Source organism: Dryobates pubescens, chromosome 17 (genome assembly GCF_014839835.1).
Source record: "Dryobates pubescens isolate bDryPub1 chromosome 17, bDryPub1.pri, whole genome shotgun sequence".
NCBI classification, from domain to species: Eukaryota; Metazoa; Chordata; class Aves; order Piciformes; family Picidae; genus Dryobates; species Dryobates pubescens.
Genome location: NC_071628.1, coordinates 7,227,995 through 7,252,032, shown reverse-complemented (window position 1 = coordinate 7,252,032; position 24,038 = coordinate 7,227,995). Strand labels below are relative to the sequence as shown.

Here is a 24,038-nt window from a genome sequence, read left to right as displayed (position 1 = left end):
CCAAACTCAGCGACCACATGAGGGTGCCAGTGCAGTTCACCGGCCACGGTTTGCTGCAGTGAGCAATGATCTCTGCGGGCTAGTGGGAGCTGTTCTCTGTGCTCAGGGCAGTTTTGGGGGACACTCTTCTGCCCGGGACTCTTCTGCGAGTCTGTGCTGCTCCTGTGAGAGATGTACATGTGGTGGGAGTTGCGGGGAGGCAGGCAGTGTCCCAGGGGAATGTAGAGCTGTAGAGACCCTGTGTTACTTCAGAAATGTCCCTCTGTGAACACAGCTACTCCAGGGCAATCTTTAGGGTAGGGAGGAGCAGGCCTGAGCTGATGATTTCCACCTCATTGAAGCCCACTGCCGAGGGTCTTTGTAGCCAACCACTGTGCTGGTGCAGCTGCCCCACTGCAGGGACCACAAGCAGGGCCTGGTGAACTGGAGAGTTATACCCTTAAGTTCTTGAGCAAACACAGAATGTGTGAGGGTCTGTGGCCAGCTGCTGGTCTCAGAGCTTGGGAAGTGTTTTATTTTATTCAAATTGAATTTCAGAAGACACCCTCTCTGGTAGGAAAAGCAAACATAAGGTCTGTCTGGAAGAAGGGGAAGCCCTTCTTTTGTCTGTGGGTTGATCATCCTCCCCGAGGAAGGGAAAAAGCTAGGTTTGATCCTTGCTTCTGCCAGAGGGGAGATATAAACCCTGGTCTCCACAAGACCCCAGAGATTACTGTGAACAGCAGGCTGTGAGTATGTCTGATATGGAGAGTTTTTCTTTCTCTTTCCTCTTATTTTAAATAATTAATGATTTGATGGAGCAGAAAGTGGAGAAGACAGGTGTCCCATCTCCCCAGAGAGCAGTCTGTGCACCCGGGGAGACGAAGTCTTGCTCTCTCACAATGAATATTTAAGTGTCTTAAGACAAATTGAAACGGTGCCAGAAGGAGTGACTGAGAAGGGCTGAGCCCTTCCCACCGGGTACTCTGTGCCTGGGGGCTGGGGACACAGCCCTGAATAGGGTAGGGAATAATCCATGACTGTCTGCACATCCCAGCCTTGGGTGGGACCTCTGGCTCTAGCTAGTCTTTTGTTATGCTGTAAGAGATTCTTGGATGGAAAGCTGTTGGGATTTAACCTGCCACTTGTAATGTCATTTTCTGCTCCTCTTCCAGAGCTTGAATCACCCAGAACTGATCACCTATGGCTCTTCTACTGCTTAATGCTGACCTCAGAGGAGAAGTAGCACAGATGCACTGAAAGTTCACATCTGTTTCGTGACTTGGGTGTTTCCAGCAGGCAGAAAAAAGGCCATGTAGGCAGTTCCTTCTGTCCTTACTAAATAGGTACGTGCTCAGGGGTGGAAGGGACGAAAACTTTCTGCTGATACCAGCTACAGAATGCTGCAAGGATTTATTAACAATACTGAACACTTCCCTAGCCATCCATTTCTTAGCTGACAGACCTAAAAGAGCTGTAGGATTTTTCCACTAATGCTGTAGCAAAATGAATGACAGGGGAGGTGGTAACTGAGCTCTTCTTGCAATATATTCCACATATTGACCCCATCTTCAGAAAGGTGTTAAAGTCTTTAACTTTATTGAAGAATAATTTTAGCTAAGCCAGCTACATGCCCTTTCTTGCTTGGAAGTGAACTCTCTGACAGAGCATTTTGTGTTCCTACCTTGCATGCACTATTTTTAAGGAGCTAGTTTAGGATAATCATTATTTTCAGTCTCCATTCAAAAATTGTGAGTCAGGCTGCTTGAATCCATGTCATTTTCAAATGCACCTCTGTTTGCTCTCTGGTTCAGTTGTATACACTGTGATTTTAAAGTCAGTCAGAATTGCAGCTAGCCATCTAACACAGCCCACAAACCAGTATGTGTTTATGCAGAAACAGTTGCTTACCTAAAGGTTTAGCAAATTGGACTTTAATTTATAAACTTCCTCTGGAAGCAGACCTGGAAGGTGACTCCTTTTGCTTGCAAGCTGCCTGTAGTCCAGGAAGCCAAGCCTGGAGCTATCAACAGTGGGGAGCCTGGCTTGAGGAACAGCATCCAGCCCTTGAGGATTGTCTTTTCTGGTCACAGTCAGGAAACTGAATATTACACAGGAGGGGGGATGACCATGTTCCTCTTTTGGTGCTGATGGACTCCTTTTTCCATGACTGGGTGTCAAACAGCACATTGTGCTGAGACAGCAACCACAGGCTCTGTGTGGCAGCACCTAAACCAGATGCTTTGAGCACTGTGGTACATGGCTGCCACTGATGCTGTGAGGAATTGAATGTTTGTGCTGCTTTATGTCCCCACTGTGGATATGAAAAGGACTGACTTTATTAGCTCCATGCCCTGGCTTGCAAACTACACTTTCATGTCCATCACAACAGAGTGGGGCACATGCAACAGCTCTGGCTGCACAGCTTCATGTGTGGCTCCATCTTATTTATTTTCTGTCTGGACTGTGCTTTTAGTTGTCCTGTAGACTAGGTTATTTTTGGTGCTTTCTTTGATAAGTCTGTTGCTGTGACATGCTGCAGAGCCAAAACTCCTCTGGGAACATCCCAGCAGTGCACACAAACATCAGTCCTGTAGCTTCTAACAGTCAACATATGAAGCTTTCAGAAACCCTGGACACCTAATGGGACTCCACAAACCTACTCTGGAAGCTTGCAAAGGGATCCAGCACTTTCCTCAAAGGCTGTATTCAGCTCCTTGCAAGACTTCCACAGAGGAACAGCTTGTTAGAGGGACCTGTGGCGCTTGGAAGCTTTGCCAATAATAATTCAAGCTCAATTCTGAGGTCAAATATTTAGTTAAACAGAGACTGTCTGATGACTGGATTAAACACAGACAGCATCTGAGTGAGCTCAACACTTCAGGTCTTTGTCGGTGTCCATTTCATGAGCCTGTAATTCTGTTTTTTCCTGTCTTCCCTGCTCATCCTCATGCAGAGTGAGGTATTTCAGCAGAGCTGCTGCTCCTAGCTCAGGAAGCAGCCTGTATCACAAAGGGATGTTCTCTCTTTCAGGCTTATGAATAATCCAGTATTATGGGATTGGGAGGAAACCACGTGTTAGAGACATGGAAGGGTTTGTTTATTTGTTTGTAAGGAGAAGTCTTAAGGAAATGTCAGAGAGGGTGGGGAGCTAGGCTTGCCTGGCAAGATGCTGCTGCATGGTGTTGACATTGATAGCTCAACCCATCTCAGCAGCAGCTGGAAGTTTCAGCTGGTGATTTTGAACTTCCCCCTCCCATCACTCTCACTTCCCAAAGCCGATAGGCTTTTAAATCCCTTGAAAAGATAAATGGGCTTAAGCTTCTATGTAGCTTTGAAAGTGAAGCTTACACTCAATTAGCACTGTTGCCAGGGTTGCTCCTGACCGTCAGGTCATTCCCATTGATCCCTGACCTTCACACAGAGCTGGCTGACATGAGTTCACCGAGCTGACCAGCTCAGTATATTCTCCTTCCAGTTGCAGAGAACTGAGCTGACATCTATTCTGCAGGAATACAGGAGGAGAAAAAAATACACATGCCAAGTATAATTTGTACCTGAATTATATCTTAGAAACATACTTGAAGGGGGAGAAATTTGTTATTTCTGTGGTACTTTGCTGGAAGTGGTCTGTATGAGTCCATTGGCTTCCAAGTTAATGCCTGAATCCCAGGTTTGACCACTAGTTGGGAGAAACGTGGCCATCAGATAGGGAGAGGTGATTCTGCTGCTCTGCTCTGGTGAGACCTCACCTGGAGTACTGTGCCTAGCTTTATGGGCCCTCAGCACAAGAAGGACATGGACCTGCTCGAGCGGGTCCACATGAGGCCATAAAGATGACTGGAGAGCTGGAGCACCTATCTTATGAGGACAGGCTGGGAGCGTTGGGCTTGTTCAGCCTGTAGAAGAGAAGGCTCCAGGAAGACCTTATAAATACATTTCAATATCTGAAAGAGACCTGCAGAAAGGCTGGGGAGGGACTATTTAGAAGGGCTCATAGCGATAGGATGGGGGGCAATGGTTTGAAGGTAGAGCAGGGGAGATTTAGGTTAGACATCATAAGGAGATTCTTCACAATGAGAGTGGTGAAATACTGGGAAAGGTTGCCCAAAGATGTGGTCAGGCCCCGTTCCTGGAGACAATCAAGATCAAACCTGGCAAACTCTCTCCTTCAAGTGATGGTTAGCTCAGCAAGTGCTTGGTTATGGGAGGTGGGAACGGCTGCATCATATAAACCAAGCACTAATTGGACACTGAATCCTAATCCCCTCACTGAGATGCCTGCAGGCAATGTTTTTATTCTATCTTTCCTGCATGTGTAAAAAGAGGGAGGATCCTCTGCTTTCTGGGTCTCTGAGGACTGTCTGGCTCCTAAAGGCAATTTATTCCATGTTTTCTTTCAGGACAAAAGTGCATCTGAAATGCAGGATCTTATAACCATAAACATGAAGTGCTGAAATCTGCTGCCAGAGGCACAGCCCTTAGCTGCTCTTATGCTGTGCTGTGAGGCTCAATACAAAATCTGAAGCAAAACAAAACAGTATCACAGTATCACAGTAAACATCTTGTGTTTGGGCATTTAATAAAAGCAAAGTGGCAGCAAAGCATCACTAAGCTGTAATGCCATTGCTCCCTTTGTCTCTGACCCCACTCTGCACCATGGAACTATAGAATCACACAATTATTTTTGTTGAAGACCTTTAAGTACTACCATTCCCTAACTCTACCAAGTTTGGTGCTAAACCATGTCCCTCAGCACAACATCTCTCACGCTTTGAAACACCTCCAGGGTGGGAGATTCAAACACCTCCCTGGGGAGCCTGTTCCAGTGTTTGAGAACCCTTTCAGTGAACAAGTTTCTTCTAATGTCCAACCTAAACCTCCCCTGGTGCTTGAGGCCATTTCCTCTGGTGATATCATTTGTTACTAGGAAGAAAAAAATTAACTCCACCTCACTACAACCTCCTTTCTGGCAGCTGCAAACAGTGACAAGGTCTCCCCTCAGCCTCCTTTCCTCCAGACTAAACAACCCTGGTTCTCTCAGCTGTTCCTCTTAAGACTTGTTCTCCAGACCCTTCAGTAGATTCATTGCCCATCTCTGGACCACCTCCAGCCCCTCAGTGCCTTTCATGTAGAGAGAGCATAGCGTCTTGCATGGAGTGTAACAGGAGCAGGAGAGCGCTGTTAGGAGGCAGCAGGGCAGCTTTGGAAGCGTTTCATTTCTCTCTCAGCAATTTTCTTCCAGAGCCTGAAACATCTGTCTCTGCCTCCAGCCACATGCAAGTGCACCGAAAGAGTTTTGTTCCAAGCCTAATGAGTAATTTCATGGTCTTGGAATTGCAGGCAGGGGGAGGGGGCTGGAACAGCAGCAGGAGTCCTGCGCTCTCCAAGGAGCTCTGCCGATCCCAAATCGCAGCCTGGTGACTTTTATTTGCTCGCAGCCCACTGGGGCTTCAATTTAAAGTCTGCTGCTAGAGTTGCTGGTGATCCATGCAGGAACAGCTCCTACACAAGCTGCTGCATTCCAGGGGCTTCCTCACTTCTGGGCACAACAAGCAACATGGAAAATAATGACATCAGTGGAGAGGAGGTGGGGGAGCTCAGCTGGGCGTCAGCTCTGTGCTGTTTGTGGGGCGAGCACAAATGAATGCAGAAAGCGACGTGCCTGTCCCGCTTCTGGCTCCAGTGCAGAGTGCTCGTGGAAGCAGGCATGAGGGAACAAACAACCCTAGACAGATGTGTAATCACGTTGCTTGAGTGTCTAGCCGAGGATGCTGAGAGCTGGTGGTGTAAATGGTCTGAGAACAGATATAGAACGAGCTGATGCAAGTACTAGCTGGTGTCAGCAGCGTTTAAAAAGCACAAACCCCAGCCCTCTTGCTGAGGACAAGGTTATCTGTGGAAAGAGATAATCTCTACAGAGTACAGGAAATAGAAGGCAGATGTTGTCCTATGTTTATCATATGCTTCCACCACAGGGTCTTCCTTTGGGACGGGCTTGCAGGTCCCAGCTCCAGCAGCAGGATTTGTGCAACTAAGTGCATGCACCATACTGTGTTTATCTAGGGCAGAAGAATATACAGAGCTCTTCCTCCACCTGCCCAGGTTCTCTTGTTCTGAAGGGGAAGTTTATATTCACTTGCTGTGACTCAGTTGTAGAGCCTGACTCATTTTCATGCTGTTACTCATAGAAAGGGAAAGCCAAATGGCAACCAGTCTGTGCCTGTAGACACCTGTAATTCTCCAGCGTTCTGCTGTTAATCTCTGAAGGAGTTTCTGTTTATCGGCACTAACACACTTACCCTGATGAAGCTTTTAATACTTCTCTCTACAGAGAAAGACTGATTAGAAAATCAAGGTTTTTGCCCCTAAAGCTAAGAGGAAGTGTGCTGAATCTCCATGGCTGCTTGTGGAGTTCCTGCAATGGGACTGTCTCAAGCCAACAATTCAAGGATAGCAATGGGCTGTGACCAGGTGGAGCAACCACCATACAGAGCTGGGAACAGCTGCAGAGGTCCTGCAGCTCCTGAGCTGACCTTTGTGGTCTGGAGGGAGTCACTGGTAGTGCTGAGTGATAGGAGATTCTGCTTCTTGCCATGATGGCTTGTTGGTGACCAGTAATCTGTTTCACCAGCTCTCTGGTCTTCTGTCTAACGACTCTCCACGGTAATACAGAGCTGCTTGGGGTTCTGCAGCCTGCCTCAGAGGAAGGGATGGTGGTTTGCTTTGTGTCTTTGTTGCAATGCCAGCTCACAAGTTTCTTCTCAGTTAAGACCTGGCTGTTGCTCACTTGTGCATATATTGTCTGTTTGCTGGGGTGCAGGGAAACACTGGGTCAAACAGCCACAGGTTCCTTCTCTTGCAGCATGGTGGGTGGGTTGTTCTGTGCTAGAGACCGCACGAGCATGAGTCAGATCTGAAAACCTCACCCAAGATCTGCTTTGGGAGGCTTTAGCTGTGAGGTGGGAACAGTGCCTGCCACTACAGCTGGGCTAAGCCAGCCTTTCCAATTTCAGCCTCATTCCATATCAAAACCACAGTGCAGCCCTTCCTGCACTGCACAGGAGAGCACAGTGCAAAGCTCCAGGTGGGTGGGCTGTCCAGAGGACATGGAGGTATCTTGGGCCTTGACCTGGGTCTGTGTTAGAGTTAAGTTGTTTCCCTCTGGATTATGGGAAGCTGAAATTCAGGTTGTGGGTTCTGAGTCTTCCAGAGGAGGATTTGGCCTGCAATCTGTTTCCCCCTTCTCAGTAGCCTGCTGCTGGGTGAGAGGCCACACTAGGGTCCTGCTCTTTCATCATTCTCCTTGATCCCATCTAAAGAGTTGGTCCCTGGCCTGTCACATGAAAAGCTGGGGTTTCAGTTATTTTCTGGTGGAAAAATATTTAACTGGGAAAATTCCTGTGTCGCCTTGGTATGGTTTCAGCTGGCATCCTGCCTGCCCCTCTCTGAAAATATTGCTGATTTTCGGTGCAAGAGCTTCTTGTGAGCCTGTTTTTTTTGGTTGCATTCCCTCACTTAGGTGTTTTTTTCACCTTGAGCAGAAAGCAGGAGCTGGTCTCTTGTTTTGTGGCACTGAAGTGACCTTCTGGGGCTGCTTGTATGTCCTGCTGCCCTTCACAGGAGATCACAGCTGAGAGAGGAGCATCCACTCCCCTGCTGCTCCTTGCTGTCTGCTGTTAATACTCACCACCGCCCCCAGCTCTGGCAGCCGTGTTTGCAGAAAGCTCTGCGGGCAGTGGAAGCAAGCTGGTTTCATCCTGACAATGTAGTTATCCTTTTAAGGGAAAATTCCCTCCGGGAGCCAACCCTCAATTACCTCCTGCTCCAGTGCCTTCTTGCTGGAGATGGCTTATAACACAGCTGAGTTACAGCCACAGCAACTCATCCGCTCTGCAAAAAAATATAATTCAACTCTGTTGGCCTCTGTTGTTTACTGAATCTAGAAATTGGGGTCAAACCCCAAAGGACTGGCTCCTCTCATCAGCACAGTTGCACAGAACCAAGCTGTGGATGTTGTATCTTCAAACCCAGATGCTATTCCCATGGTATGCTGATACTATGTTCTGCCCTAAAGGAGTTTGTTGCAATATTGGGGCGCTGTGGGTATGCAGGACTGGTGATAATTAGCCAGTGCAAGTGGCTGCTAGATGCCAGGGAACTGGGGTAGGCAGTGGCTGCATTTCAATTTGCTGTTATTCATGGTGGTGAACGGGAGGGGTGCTCTGAGGATCCTGATTCAGAGGCCTAAAAATCTCTTCTCTTCTGCTGACATGTCTCATAGTCCACAAGAGCAATGTCTAACAGGGACAGGGCTGCTGCAGAAGTTGCCCTCTGCCTCTGCCACAATAAGCCAAGCAGGAGCATGCAGAACTGTAGAGAACAGCCTGTGCTCTTTCTATTCTGTTCTATAGGAATGGTGGCTTTGGCTGCAAGCCCCTCAATTTATATCTCGTCTGTTTAGTGCTGAAAATACTTTCATTCCAGACAAGCTCTTACCAGAAGAACATGACATTTCTGAATGCAAACTTGTTGCAGGAATGAGAGCAGACTGTTTCAAGAAGTTCCAGGGTCCGCTTCTTCTGACATCTGTAAATTTACAGTGGTTGTCTCTGAAAATGGCACTTTGTCTCTGGGCAATGACAGACTCTCTTAATAAAGCAGCCCTGTACCTCTGCAGCTACTGTCATCTTCAGCCAAACCAAATGGACCACAGCCCATGGTCTGACCGGTTCATCTCAAAATGAATTGATGCTCCTTGGAGGAGCAAAGGAGCCAGGCTGGATCCCTGTGCCCCACTGCGAGTGAAACACACAGGAATCATATTCTGTCTGTCTAGGTCAGACTGAGAGAGCTTTCCCATCTTCTCAGCCTTCCCAAGGGTTTGGATTCTCTTCCCCTATCTAGAGACAGGCAAAAAAATGATGGAATTTCAAAACCTCTGTAGGCAGACAGGGAGCAGTCACATGAGCTCCATCAAAATATGTAATTTCATACTTTCCAAAACTCTTGGGGTAGATCACTTTAAAAATTGTAAATGAACTGCAGTGTTGAAATTGCCTTTCCATGCTGCAGAGCTAACCTCTCCCCTTTCGAAATGTCAACTTTTCAGGGCTTTTTTTTTTTTTTTTTACTTTTGTTTGGTTTGGTTTGGTTTGGTTTGGTTTTGTTAGCCCAAGACACTTTTTCCACATCTGCAGCCCTCTGTTAACAGTTTTGAGTTTGCTGTTTTGCCATCAAATTTCTCACCAGCCATTCCCGCGGGGCCCTGATTCCACCCGTGGAGGTGGGTGGTTCTGAACCTGCCTGGGGAGGGAAGCAGAAGCGTGGGCAGGCTGAGCGCCATCCTATCGCTGGAGTCCATAGCTATCGTTTGAACCCCTGACCTTTCAGACATTCATTAGCTCTTGGCAGTCAAAGAGAAGCGGAATGTATTTGCCTCGCTCAGGAAATTCAACCCGCGGTGCTGAAAATGCAGTGTTGCTCCAGAGAAAGAGCTGCTGAGAGGCTCAGCTGCTGGGGCAGGAAGGCTGTCCAATGTGCTGGGGACAGGCACGGGGGAGCGTAGGTTCAAACCTCTCTCTCCTGTGATCTCTCATAAGACATCTGGCCGTGTTTTTTCCTTTGTGCTTTATTTCCCCTTCAGCACCGAGCCTTGCAAAGATGCACAGCGCAAGCAGAACTGGGCAGTGCTTTGCTGTCATGGTGATGTGGTCCAAACAAACCCAGAGGACTTGGCCAGTGTTTCAAAACTGACTTCTTGTTGCGAATGAATTAGCAGAGGAACTCAACAGTTTTGTTTGCTCACCCGGTTAGTCATGCTGGCTTGCATATAGAATCAAGAAGGTTGGAAAAGACCTCAAAGATCATCAAGTCCAACCTGTCACCCAAGACCTCATGGCTACTAAACCATGGCACCAAGTGCCACGTCCAGTCCCCTCTTGAACTCCTCCAGGGATGGTGACTCCACCACCTCCCTGGGCAGCACATTCCAATGGCTAACAACTCTTTGTGAAGAACTTTCTCCTCACCTCAAGCCTAAATTGTATTGTTTGGAGAGCACAGGGAGCAGAGGGAGCAGCTGTTGGGCTCCTGGAGAGCCTCAGTTTCACTGATACATATCCCAGTACGAGGTGGTGTGCTAGATAACTCACAGCTAAAACTGATTAGCATTTCTCCTTTAAGAAGCCTTTTTTTTTCTTCTGGGCAAGGTAGGTTTCTGTCTACAACTACCTGAAGGGAGGTTGCAGCCAGGTGGGGGTTGGTCTCTTCTCCCAGGCAACCAGCACCAGAACAAGAGGACACAGTCTCAAGCTGCACCAGGGGAGGATTAGGCTGGATGTTAGGAAGAAGTTCTTCACAGAAAGAGTGATTGGCCATTGGGATGTGCTGCTCAGGGAGGTGGTGGGTTCACCATCACTGGAGGTGTTTAGGAAGAGCCTGGATGGGGTGCTTGGTGCCATGGTTTAGTTGATTAGATGGTGTTGGATGATAGGTTGGACTTGATGATCTTGAAGGTCTTTTCCAACCTGGTTCATTCTAATTTTAAATTCTAATTCTGCAGACAGAGAAAAGAATTTTCCTCCAAAACTACTTGAAGGTTTTTATGAGTGGGAGGCAGGAATGTTAATACAGTTAAAAACATCCCTGAGCATCTGAAAGTTGAGACCAAGAGGGAATGAAATTATTTGATAAGGTAATGGTGTGGGAAAGGCAGTAACCAGCTTTTAAATATCCTCATTCCTGGATACAATTCCACAGTGTAGTTCTGAGGGGAAGGAGATTTGGGTCTGGTTTTGTTGCATATGTGTTACATCCTTACCCATGAACAGGCTTCCCAGGGAGATGCTTGAATCACTATCCCTGAAGGTGTTTAAAAGATGCAGAGATGTGGTGCTAAGGGACATGGTAGACTTGGTAGAGTTAGATAACTGTTGGACTCAATGGCCATAAACCACCTCAAGTTCTTCATACTGGGAGATGCTATAAAAGAACTGCCAAGAGTATTGATAGTCCAAAATATAGAGGGAGTTATAGCTCATTCCTTTTGAGCAAATAGTGTGAAAGTTCATTTCCTGACTTTGAAAAAATGCCCACCTTCAAAGTGTAAACTTATTCCCCATGGGGTTGTAGAAACCAGCTTGTGAATCCAATGGGGCTCAGGCATAAAGAGATTTTCTTGGCTGTGGCACAACTAAAACTTATGGACAGTTTCTATCAATACTGGGCTGAGCTTTCGAGGAACCTGTTGTTCTGGCAGAGAAGGGACTAGAAATGGAAAGGAGAGTCTGCAGCGAATTTCTGGTTCACCATGTTTATCATCCCACAGCTCCCCAGCAAAAGTGAAATTAGTGTTAAAGACCTGAATAGCCTCTGGGGTTTCTTAGGCCCTGAGACTGGTTGCTGAGGCTTCTATCACTGTCCTGCACAAACTGTATGGGGGCAAAGGACCCCGGGCAAGAGTTTCATATCTGTGTATCTGCTCTTTAGGAATCTTAGTGGTGGAGGTGTCCTTGTGGATCCCATTCTAGAATACATCCATCCTGGGCCTGGAAGACTTTTCTAAATTGAAGCCTTCAATCTTTTTTTAGCAGCAAATTAATCCCACTTTGGGTTTTTTTTTCCTTGTTGACAGCCATCCCTTCTGGAATAATTTTGAACAAATGGCACATTGCAATACTCCACAGCTTGCTTTCTTTTCTCTAGGTGTGGATACCTGTGATTTACTTATCATCTTCAGTAGAGCTGCACTAAGGTAGGATTCCTTCACCATTTCCTCCTATGTTGTGGTTTGCAACCTCTGAACTGCCAAGCTGGGCTTGCTCAGGATGAGGGACTAACACTGCACAGCAGGAGATAGGAGGACTAAGCCTCCAACTGCTCTCCAAAGGGAAGCTGGGGGGACTGGGTCTCTGATACTCAGGAGCGGATGGAGAACAAATGGTTTGTAGTAGTACTTTAGACTGATCTCAGACAGCAGGATTGTTGCTGAGAATCAAATCATTAGTGCTTGGTGACTAAGTTTCCTGGAATAAATTAGGCACTGACTTTCTGAAGTATGTGAACTTGCATAGCATAACAAACCAGGGATCTCCATTTCCTAAGCATGGTGGACATCTTCTGTGCCTGAAAATCTTCTAGTTCCTAAGCTGGAAAGGGGAAATATTGGAGAGCTTCACTGCTGATGACTCATGTTTAAGATAAAACACACATTTTTTAATAGCAAGAACAGTTAGTCATCAGACTTGACTTGCCAATGTTGTAGTAAACCTTTTGGAACCCTGGTGACTGGAAGAGCTCTTTCTGCTCTTTTTTAGTTGCAAATTACTGAGCTCTGTGGGATCAGTGGATAGAATCTGGGACCTGCATTTTCTATTTCAGATTACATGATGGCACAGACTCTTCAAACCAGAAACTCATGAATATCCATTGAATTAAAAGCAGTCAGACAAATGTTTCACATGCCAATACTATGTATGTTTTCTTTTGCCTTGCTTTAAACCATTTCACAGTACTAGACTTCCTTACCAACACCAACTTAAGGCCAAAATGTGATGTGTTGTCTGTTTTGTTTTGAGAGGAAGAGACTGTCTTTCGCTAAAGTATATCTGTAAACATCAACTCTGTGTCTTGGGAGATTCCTTTAAGGAACAGCCCCCTTCCCAGCATGGGATTAGAGGGTTTGCTAAGCATATTTTTCTGCCCAGCTGCAACCAAGCTTGTGCAATAGGATGGCACACATTCTTGCACTCTTCTCCCTCTTTCCTCTTAACTTTTGAACCTACTGCCCAGTTTCTACCAGTTTTCACAGAAGGGAAGCAGTCACTATGATATCAGCTTCTTGTCTTCCTGTAGCTTACTGGCATCTGGGTAGAGGAAGGAGGCTCTGATGTTGCTCACCACCAAGGGGATGACTGCTGACTGAGCTCAACATTTCATAGACACCAGAAAGTCCATGTGAAGATGTTAAGTGTAACCCAGACAGCACTGCTGGAAACTGCACTTGGTGAGATCTCCAGCAATGAGATGCTTCCTGCTCCTTTTCAGTAGGAGCAGATCCTGGTGTTGGCTTTGCTTCTGGCCTGGGCAGCCAAACTGGCAGGCAGGGATGAGTCAGGAACTGCACAACTCCAGCTCTGTGCCAGCTGCAGCCCCCAGCACTTCTCCTTCCTCCAGGCTTGTGGCTAGCACAGCATCCAGCTTACCCCAGCCTGACCACAGCCTGTGCAACAGACCCTCCTCCAGAGCAAAGCCTGAATGTGCCAGTCCTGGTGGCTCTTCTTTACTCCTGTTTAGGACAAATGGCTCTTAAACAGCTGATGTTTAAAAGAGGGGGTTTATTGCCAAATCTCAAAGCTCTTTACAAGCAGGAGACAAAGTGCTGCCCTTCCACAGGCTGCAGCAGCTGCTTTTCAGATAGTCATCCACATTTGCTTGCTTACAAACTCAACTTCCTTCCTGTCACAGACACATAACCTGGTGGCACAGCCCAAAACGCAGACTCACAGCCCAGTGCTCCATGAGCAGAGGGTTTTCAGACACAAAACCCCCAGACTTAGCCCATCCAGAAATTAGATGTAAGATTAAATGTAAGTTTAAAGGGACACAATAAAAAAAGTGCATGGTGGCAAGATGAGAGTTGCTGTACGAGGTCAGAGAAGATCAGAATCCTGTCTCTGTCTCTGACTCTGCCTAGCACTGCCATTTTCAGAGGAGTATGTAAAAACCCCTCAGAAGGCAGCTCCCAGCCTTAGGCAAGACCTGGCTCATGACCAGAATGAGAAAAACAAGTGGGAAAACTGCAGAAGGAACATGATGCATTGTGTCCTGCAAAGTGCAGGTGAATCAGGATTATGACCAGGACAGACATTTTGGGGTGAACTGGCAACACTATTAGAAAAAATATAGTTAAAATCAAAGGGTCTCTAACATAGCATTTGCAGCAGGAGAGTTCCTGGGTGCTACAGAGATTCCACTTAAGTTATACATATTTACAAGGTATAATACAAATCTAGTAAGTTTGGTTAGTACAGCAAATAAAATAATTAGCTGTAGCTTATAAAATGATTTTACTTGCCCATTTCCTAACAGAATCAAGGGGGTTGTCTGTTAAGATTCCTACTGATGGGTATTCAGTAACATTTCAGGCATCTATTCATTAGAATATTCAGTATAATATAAAAATATACAGTAAATATAAGGTTTTGGCTGTATTTTCATCAGCACTTTGCCAGACAGGTCCCCACAGAACACACCACCACAAGAAAACACCTGCAAGAGCAAAAGCATTTGTATATAAACTAGAGGACTGAGCTATCCCATATAAGCTGCTTCCATTCCGCCTTTTCAGTTCCAGGCTTTGATTTGCCCACCTTGGAGTTTAGGATTGCCTTCAGCTTTGAGATATGAACCTCTGCCCAGAGTTTGTGTATATTCCTGATAGTGTGAACTGTTGTTGGTTTTTTTTTTCTCCCATCTAATTGATCTCTCATTGTGGAACTGCATCTTGCAAAAGCCTGCCTGCTCTCTGGAGCTGATGTCCCTCGACTTCCAGTGCATGCCAGGTTCTGACAGCTCACATTCACACCACACAGTGTTCGGTAAACAAAAGTGCACATGCAGAAAATACATTTAGCTAGCAGATAGGCACTGAATATTGTCTGTGGTACTAGCCCTTGTCCTAAGTATGTCTGGAAAGGTGAGTAAGACCCATGGTTCACATTGAATCTACAGCAGCAAATGACAGATCCAGAGTTTGCTCCAGGCTGTGTGCCTGGGAGTGGGCTTAGGACACAAGAATCGAGTTTTTGTCTCAAAGCAAAACTTTTTGGCACCTCAGCCCTGAGTGTCTGACTGTGTAGGACTTTCCATGTGAGAGAATAACAAGTGAATTCCCATGTGGCTGTCTTGAGAGGCGGACGGACCACTGAAACCAAGGCTGCTTTAACCAGAAGAGGAAGAAGCATCAGTTCCAGACACTACCTGTCTTGCTGGCTCTAAGTGGGTATCACAGTATCACAGTAACTAAGGTTGGAAGAGACCCCAAGGATCATCAAGTCCAACCTGTTCTAACAGACCTCACAACTAGATCATAGCACCAAGCGCCACGTCCAATCTCCCCTTGAACACCTCCAGGGACGGCGACTCCACCACCTCCCTGGGCAGCCCATTCCAATGACGAATGACTCGCTCAGTGAAGAACTTTTTCCTCACCTCGAGTCTAAACCTCCCCTGACACAACTTGAGACTGTGTCCCCTTGTTCTGGTGCTGGTTGCCTGGGAGAAGAGACCAACCCCCACCTGGCTACAACCACCCTTCAGGTAGTTGTAGAGGGCAATGAGGTCGCCTCTGATCCTTCTCTTCTCCAGGCTAAACAATCCCAGCTCCCTCAGCCTCTCCTCATAGGGCTTGTGCTCAAGGCCTCTCACCAGCCTTGTTGCCCTTCTCTGGACACGTTCAAGTGTCTCGATGTCCTTCCTAAACTGAGGGGCCCAGAACTGGACACAGTACTCAAGGTGTGGCCTAACCAATGCAGAGTACAGGGGCACAATGACCTCCCTGCTCCTGCTGGCCACACTATTCCTAATACAGGCCAGGATGCCATTGGCCTTCTTGGCCACCTGGGCACACTGCTGGCTCATGTTTAGGCGGGTGTCAATCAGCACCCCCAGGTCCCTCTCCGTTTGGCAGCTCTCCAGCCACTCTGACCCCAGCCTGTAGCTCTGCATGGGGTTGCCGTGGCCAAAGTGCAGCACCCGGCACTTAGACTTATTAAATGCCATCCCATTGGACTCTGCCCATCTGTCCAGTCGGTCAAGGTCCCTCTGCAGAGCCTTTCTACCCTCTAACTGACTAACATCTGTTCCCAACTTGGTGTCATCTGCAAACTTGCTGATGACTGACTCAACCCCCTCATCCAGATCATCAATGAAGATGTTAAAGAGGATGGGGCCCAGCACTGATCCCTGGGGGACGCCACTGGTGACTGGCCGCCAGCCGGATGTGGCACCATTCACCACCACTCTCTGGGCTCGGCCCTCCAGCCAGTTCCTAACCCAGCACAGAGTGTTGTGGTCCAAACCACGAGCTGACAGCTTAGCCAGCAGTTTACTGTGGGGGACGGTGTCAAAGGCCTTGCTGAAGTCCAGATAGACTACATCCACAGGCCTCCCCACATCCACCAGACGGGTCACCTGATCATAGAAGGAGATCAGGTTGGAGAGGCAGGACCTGCCCTTCCTAAATCCATGTTGGCTGGACCTGAGCCCTTGGCCCTCCTTCAGGTGCGCAGTTATTGCCGCCAGGATAATCTGCTCCATCACTTTCCCTGGCACTGAGGTCAGGCTGACTGGTCTGTAGTTTCCAGGTTCCTCCATCCGTCCCTTCTTGTGGATGGGGACCACATTGGCCAGTTTCCAGTCACCTGGGACCTCTCCAGTGAGCCAGGACTGGAGGAAAATGATGGAGAGCGGCTTGGCCAGCTCATCTGCCAGCTCTCTCAGCACCCTAGATACCTATTTGGTATCTAAAGGGGTATTTGAAAACCCCAAATCAACTTTTCTGTGCTCAGACCTGAAGTGCCTACTGCCTAGCCTAAGAATAGCCTCAGATGAAGCTTTACTGAGCTGCTGCTATGTGGAGTGTTTCCAGCCCACCACAGCCTTGTAGAACCTGGGAAAATGTAACAGAAAGACCAGAAGAGAAATAAATGGGTAAGCTAAGAGGGAAGTGCTGGCAAATGAGAGAAAAGAGCTCAGGTATCATGTCACTCCTTAAAACTGAACTGGGAAGATCACCCTTCTGCATGCTTCCAGAATCTGGTTCAAGCAAAGGAGAAGCCCTTTGGGCTGTCATATGATTTTCCTCAGAGCAACTGTAGAGAACAGGGGAGGGGACCCAGCTCAGCTATGGGGCCATACAGCAGTGGTGCAAAGACAGGATTTTATCACAGTGATCATCACTGAAGACCATGGGAACTGTGGCTGCTTTTAGCAGGTGGGCAGGGAAGCTGTGGGAGTTGTGCCAGAGCCTTCTCCAGTGCCTTCCTCACACCCTTCTGTAGCAATGCATTTTTATTTTAAATATACTTAACCCGCTGGGACCAGCCCCAAAGTTGTGCACGCAAATTGCCCTTCCCTCCTTCCACTCCAGTTACAGATGTCTGTGCCAAACTGTGCCTCTCAGGCTAGCCAGGACCCAGCAGGTAAAGATGTGTTAAATAGGAAGAGGGATCTCATTCACCTGCTGCCTGGTACGCATGCTCCTGTCAGTTAGCATCCCAAGACAACACAGAGAGTGAGCCTCCAGCTAAGGGAACCACATCCCTAAAGCTTCTTAATGACAGTGCTCCTAGGAAGCTCCTGGGGATCTCCTGGGCACAAGTTCTCCAAACACCTAGCTCATTGTTCCCAGTGATGATAAGGGGATTCAGAATTACCAGAGGGGTATGGTCCTCAATAATCATCAGCATGTTGTGCTGGTAGAAGACACTCCTTCAAAGGCCAAGAAGAACCTGCTCTTTGCCTCAGTCTCCCTATTAATGAAACAGCAACAATTAATACTTGCTTAGCAATGATGTATCAAGACTTGGGTTCACTTAAGCAGTGCTTAGCACACCTAAAGCTTTGTAGGGCCAGACTTGGAAGATTGCCTTCATACAGCTGTTCCACATCTGAGGACACTACTTGTAGTCAAGAGTTGGCCAGTTTTGTTTGCCTCTGTGTGAGGTCATTTTTGTAACTGTGGATGTGGTTTTATGAGTATCTTTGGAGGAGATTAAACAATTTATCTTTACATTCTTAGATGTCACTGGGCCAGGTGGTCTGGGAAACTTTGCCAGCAAGTGAACAAATACTGACTACATTTATCCTATATGATTTAACTGAGAAAGCTAGATAGGTGCCAGTGCAATCTGGTCTCTGCTTGTCTGTAAATACAGATAGGCAGGGGCTTTTGCTAGAGTAACCATTCTGCTCCTTTCAAAAATCTGGCTTGCTCTGATTACCAGTAATTTTTAAGGCTTGATCCCTGGAAAGGACTTTGGACAGAGTCCTCAGAGAGCATTCACATTTTGAAACCCTTCAATGTCCTGTAACCTTCTGCTGCGCTAAGAAGATTAGAACCATTCTGGTATGTACAGCATGAAGAATGAGAGAAAGATGCTATAACTGAAAGCTCAATTCTGTCCCATGGTGTGTGCCCAGCAAAACACCACCTTTTAAACACTGGCCTAGCAATGGTACAAATCTATGAATGGCAAATGTTTAGCTTTGATTGTGAGAAAGAAGGATCTTTGAGGAGTTATGTCAGGGAGCACTTCTCCTATAAAGAGTCACTAGATCCTTTTGCTTTTCTTTCTGTTTCTGTGCTGCTTCTTTTTTCAGTTCTCCAAGACCTTTGATTTCTTGCAAAACTTGAGTAGCTTGCCGAAGTTGTTCTACTGCCTCATTCAGCAAAGTCTCTGCCATCACTGGGGGTCCGTTCCCCTCCTGGGCCTGTTCCAAGCCTTCACGTAAAACCTTCTGCAGCAGTTTTTCTGCTTTTTCCCTTTCATTAGCAACTTTCTCCTCCATTTTAGCTAAGCAGTGATGGGAATCCTTGGGGAAAACTTGGCTTGGAAGCACTCTCTGTGTACTTCTGGAATCAGACAGCAAGTCTCCCAGAGAAGAACTGCGGAGTTTAAAACCTGAAGTGCTTTCTGCAGACACTTTCTTCTCAGTAGTTGCTTTTACACTCTCATGGCCAATTTCTGTAGCTAAGGAAGTCTCTGTCTCTTCTGTTGAAGTTTGCTGTTCCTCAGCAGTGGCTTCCCCATTTCCTTCTTCATTTTCAACTGTTGGGGATGTGGACTCTGCTACCTCACTGGCTGCAATCCCATTCACTGGGGGCTTGGTGCTGGCAGACTCCAGGGCTTCACAGCCCCCAGCTTCCAGGTCGCCATAGCTGGAGTTCATTGTGGCCAGCATCTTTTCTGACAGAACTTTAGGAGGAACGGAAGGCTTTGTAACATCTGCAGCATCAATCTCAGCAAGGCTTTCTTTGCTACTACCTCCTGATGATTTCAAGTCTTCTGTGATTTTAGGCTCAGAGACTGGTTGGTCCCAAGCTACTTTCAGCTTATCTGGCATGTTCCTGGGAAGTGCAACTGGAGCTTTCGCTAGGCCCTTGCTGCTGATCTCAGTGAGGCTCTCTCTGTTCTCCTCACTTGGTGCTTGGGATCCTTCCACATTCTCCTCTGGGCTTAGACTGTCCTTTGATGTCATGCTTTCATTAAGCTTCTTATCTGGAGGCAGTGGAGGAGACAGAGGTTTTTTAAGTTCCTGGTCAGAAGCATTATTCTCTGCTTCTTGGGTTTCCTTTGTGCCAGTGGGTTTTGCAGGTGGCATAGGTGGCTTTGGAGTTTCTTTCGGGGGGGGCACATTGTCACTTTCGCTGACAGTGGAATCAAAATTTGGTGGTCCATTGTCTACTATATCCAGATCTAGTCTCAGGATACCATCTGATGTGGACTTGGCAGCCTGAAATATGAGAGAGAAAATTTTCAGTATCTGTCCCATCATCAATCCTGTGCTCCATCCTTTAACTTGAAGTTAAAGTGCCAGGCTGTCACAACCGGTCTGGTAAGTGAAGGCTTGCTCCTTCACACACCCACACCATTTATATCTGTTAAAACTGCAAGGAGATTCTGACTGATAACAAAAGTGGTGTTTTTAAGAGCAGCTTTTTTTATAGCTCAAGAGCACTCTATGGAGCTTATGCTACTTCCAGAGAGCATCACCCTGTGCTACTCTCTTAACAGCAGTAGCCAGCTCTACCAGCTCTACCAGCATTAACCTGATAAGTGAAACCAAATGTGATCTGATATGCTAAAATTTAATGAGCTATGATAATTACAAGTTCCAAACATTTCACCCAACAAAAAAGAAAGTTGGGTCAACTCATATACATTGAATGCATTGGGTGAAGCCCTTCCATGCCCTGCACAGCCCTGCTTTTTCCCCAGACCAATGCATTCTCACATTATGAGCATTTTGCTGCTGAGATTTTTTTTCTGCCCAGTAGTGCAGCAACTTGCACAGGAGTGTCAAAGCCAATAACCATAAGCAGTCAAGAATTAGGGCAAAAGCACAGAACTTACTTTACTGCTTCCTTTGAGAAGAAAACTCAAATCCTGTTCCACAATAACCTTATTTCTTGGTTTTCCTGTTGGTGCTCAATGGTCAGTTCTGATGTTTTAATTCTTTATCCTGTGGTAGCTGGATCCCTCTGCCCTCTTCATTTCCAACATGTCTACCCAAAGCACACCTGCTTTCTCCACTGTCACAGTTTTACTTGAACACATAAGCCAAGCTGACCTTTAGATCACTTGGCCATGAATACTGTTGTAAAACCATTGCCTTTGCTCGCTTCCTCCAAGCCGATGACATCCCTGTCTTACTGGGGCCAAGCCTCAGCTGGTTAAACCTCCTCCAAACCACAAGCTGTGTGCAAACTGCTCTAGTAAGGGGTGTTTCCTAAAAAGGATGGACTTAGTAAAGACATTGCAGCGTGTAAGCTCAGTGGCCCAGAGGGAGAAAAGCGGTGACAGTTCCTGTGTGAGGGAACCCAAAACCACACAAAGACATAGCTGCAGCCAGGGCCAGGCTCCTGCAGTGCAGGGTTTAGTTAAAGTCTCTGTTTGCCTTTCCAGCCTATCAGAAAGATGAAGGCAAGCTGCATCCTGGCATCTTGGCCCTAACACCAAAAATCATCGTTCATCCTATTTCCTTCATGCTGCTGCAGCCAGCAGCCATGATACACATCTTTCTTCAGGCTCAGTCCTCTCCCTTTCCCCTCATTCCTGCTTCACAATTTGTGAGTTAGTTTTCTCTGAATTTGGCTGAAGGCAAGAGGCCTTATGGATTGTTAATGTTGGAGGTAGTTTGTAAAAATAGTGAGCTGAGTAGGGAAGAGAGATCTTTTTAGTGCCTGGGGAAGGGCTTCCTACCTTACCACCCCCATATTAGGCAACAGAGTATCCACACTTCATTGCTGCGGTGACTTCTGTCATGTTTTTTTCTGCGGTTTCCTGGAGGAGTGGTGGCTGGGAATTCATGATTCATTCCTATGCATTTCTTTAGAAGAGACACTCTGCCTCCATTTCTATGCAAAGTAAAAAGTCTTGGGGCATCTCATTTTCTGCACGAGGGTCATCCAAACGCTGTGCAGACACGTAAGTCAACATCTTGGAAGTCTAATGGAAGAAGGTTGGATAAAACACCTTCCTTGGTTGAGGTGAATGCTCTGCTAAAATATCAGTCTGTCTGTGGAAACTTTTTCACCAATCATAGGAATCAAACATTAGGAATCAAACCTCTCTCATGGAAATGAACTGCAGGTTTATTTTGTGGTGGGTTTTCTTTCTTTCTTTCATTAAGTCACAGATCCAGAAAATCAGTTAAGAGCAGACAGGTTAGTCCATAAAACTGACTGGGAGAGTAATGTATTCTGTTTCAGCCCTAAGGAAGGGCTTGTAAGCTTGAAAGCTTGTCTGCTTTTTCCAGTTGGCTCAATAAAAAAGTACAGCTTCTCCCCACAGACTGTGCTGTTCTTCTACCTTTAGACCACTGTGACTACAAAATCATCACCTCTTAGAAAGTAAATATAGGTGCTTTGGTCTCCTCTGATTAAAAGGAAACCAGAATGGCTCTCACCAGATGGTGAAGCAGCTCAGAGTTATGGAAAGATAAATTTATCCTAACATGTTGCAGCAGCTACAGATATGTGGTAACCTGGAGCTTCATTAGAAAGGTGCTCCTGCAGTTCTTCCCAGAGGAAGCTGTTTCCTTTGTCAGCTTTCTTTGGGCTCTCTGTACCTGGGGTTTTCCCTGGTGCTTTGTACCTAAGTGTAAGGAGCAGCTCTTGGTGATCCTGGCTGGGGAGATGGATCACCCCAGGGTGGGTGCCCTTACCTCTTTTAAGTGACTTCTCGTGGGTGGCCTGCGCCCATGGGCCACTTTCGCTCTGCCCCGAGTTACATGGTCCAGGGAAAGGCTCTCGTCAACTTTCACCTTTGAAAGGGAAAAGAGGAGGGAAAGAAAACAGGAAGAGATTCATTGATTTCTCAAAATATGTGTATAAGATTCTCACACATGAAGGGATGCAGCAGCATTTGGATGAATATTTTATCACTAGTTAATTCAGAACCTAGTCCCAGCCTGCCTGCAAAGCCCTGCATGTACATGATGGCTATTTGGGGGATCTGTTCTATGCAGAGCCCTGCTTACCTCAGACACTCCAAAGCAAAGCAGCCAGCCTTCGGAGGTCTGTGATGACTACCCTCCCCTCCACCTAAGGGGCAAGAAAGGGAGGACACAAGGCAGCTTTGCTGTCCTTGATGCAGCCCAGGCTTGGACCAGCTCCTGCCTGTGGCAGAGCACAGCGCTGACATTGCTGCTGCCATCTTAGAGGTGAAAGCTCATTAATAACCCTGACCTGACTGTGAACTGCACCAGCAGCACTCGGGTACAGACCTTCCCTTCTACAGCTCTAATGACTGCAGGATGCTGAAGAGAAGGTGTGAGCAGTGACCTGGATTAATTGCAACTCTAGCTGGATTAACAAATTTATTTCCTGGAATCAGATGAGAACTCCACTGCTTCCCACACGTGGGGAGGGAGGTCCCAGCACCCTAGCAGCTATTTCTCTGATGGCTCTCTCCACCCACTCACATTATGATGGCTGAGGGATGGAGTTTGCTGCATGCAGAGGGGCAGTACCAGTAACCAGGGATGGTGGAACATCAGTATGTCCTTGGTTTGCTGGCCTTTGTACAAAGGAAAGCTGGTGAGGGTAAAATAAGGATTTAAAGGGGAAAATGAGTCCCTATTCCTGTCTGATATGGCAGAGTGGGTTTAGAGCTCTTTTAGTAGAGAACAGCTAATCCAAGCCAGCTGAGGGCTTGACCTGTGTCTGGTGTGTGTGGTAACACTTTAAATCTGAGGTTTGATCCTTGCTGGAATGAATGAGAATTAGAGGCTGGCTCCCTCTGAGAACCTGGATCCTCCTAAGGAGGATAACCCCAGGCCACAGTGCTTGGAGGTGACCTGAGTTCCCACCTGGCTATGCTGCCAGTGGGGGAAGCAGACTCCCTAGCCATGTGCTATGCCCCTGCAGGCAGCTCTGAGCTGGCATGGGGTCCCTCCAGCAAGGGCTGAGCAGCATTGCTTTGCATGACATCATATCTCCTATCCACTGAGACATGACAGCAGACCTGGCTGCTAAGTTCTCTGCTGCTGGGTTTTGTCCTCTCAGGCTGCTGATGGTCTCATCTGGTTCCTTTAATTCCATGTGTTGCTTCCCACTTGGTCCAGGGGCCCAAGGATCCTCTACATAAAACAAAACCCTGACACAGAGTGCCATTTACTTAGGGAAAAAAAAGGAGCATGTTCCAACTTCTCCTCCTGCTTTTGCCTTCTGCTGAATAAAACCAAAGCCCAGGCTCTCAGTTTGCATTTCCAGCACTGTATCTGCAGCACTTCACCCTTCTCTCAAAACTTACTTTGTTTCCCTTTGCTAAATAGATCTCACTGATTGCTTTTTCTCCTTATTACTCTGCCTGTTTCTTCTTGTGTAATTCCTGTGATGGTGGCTTTGTGCACTTCCTTTTGGTTACTGAAACAACTGCAGAATAGATGCTGCCCCTTTGGTTTAGCTCAGGGCTGATTTACAGGCTAACAGGGAGCAGGGCAAGGTTAGTCAGGCTTCAGGGTGTGCAGTTTTCATCCTTCTCTCTGCTCAGCAGGATGGGAAGAAGATTTAGGAGTTCAGGTGTGCTGAGGCCAGGCAGGTAGGTTTGGCCAAGGGCACAGAATAATTTTGCACCAGACTTCTCTCCAGACTACAGGCAGAATAGCTGGTGCATGAGTCATTTCTTCCAGTCTTGAAGACTGGGCTATGTTCTAACCAAATACCTCCATTTCCATACTGCTTGGTGCTGAGGATCATGACACTGTGAGCAAGACAAGTTCCTCAGGCTGCAGCCCTAGCTCTCCACAACTCAGGCTGCAGCTGCTTCTCT

The 24,038-nt window shown here is 47.0% G+C and overlaps 1 protein-coding gene across 1 annotated transcript in view; it reads right to left on the bottom strand.

The window, feature by feature from the left end:
• Positions 1 to 16,513: 16,513 nt before the first annotated feature.
• The window catches only part of PLEKHO2 (pleckstrin homology domain containing O2), a 28,330-nt gene continuing 20,805 nt past the window's right edge, over positions 16,514 to 24,038 (bottom strand). Inside the window, exons 5-6 of the mRNA XM_009903952.2 lie at positions 21,931 to 22,029; positions 16,514 to 19,497 (exon numbers count right to left, since the gene is read on the bottom strand). Coding sequence (XP_009902254.2) covers positions 18,286 to 19,497; positions 21,931 to 22,029 — 1,311 coding nt within the window. The 3' untranslated portion in view covers positions 16,514 to 18,285. The remainder of the gene's footprint in view (positions 19,498 to 21,930; positions 22,030 to 24,038) is intronic.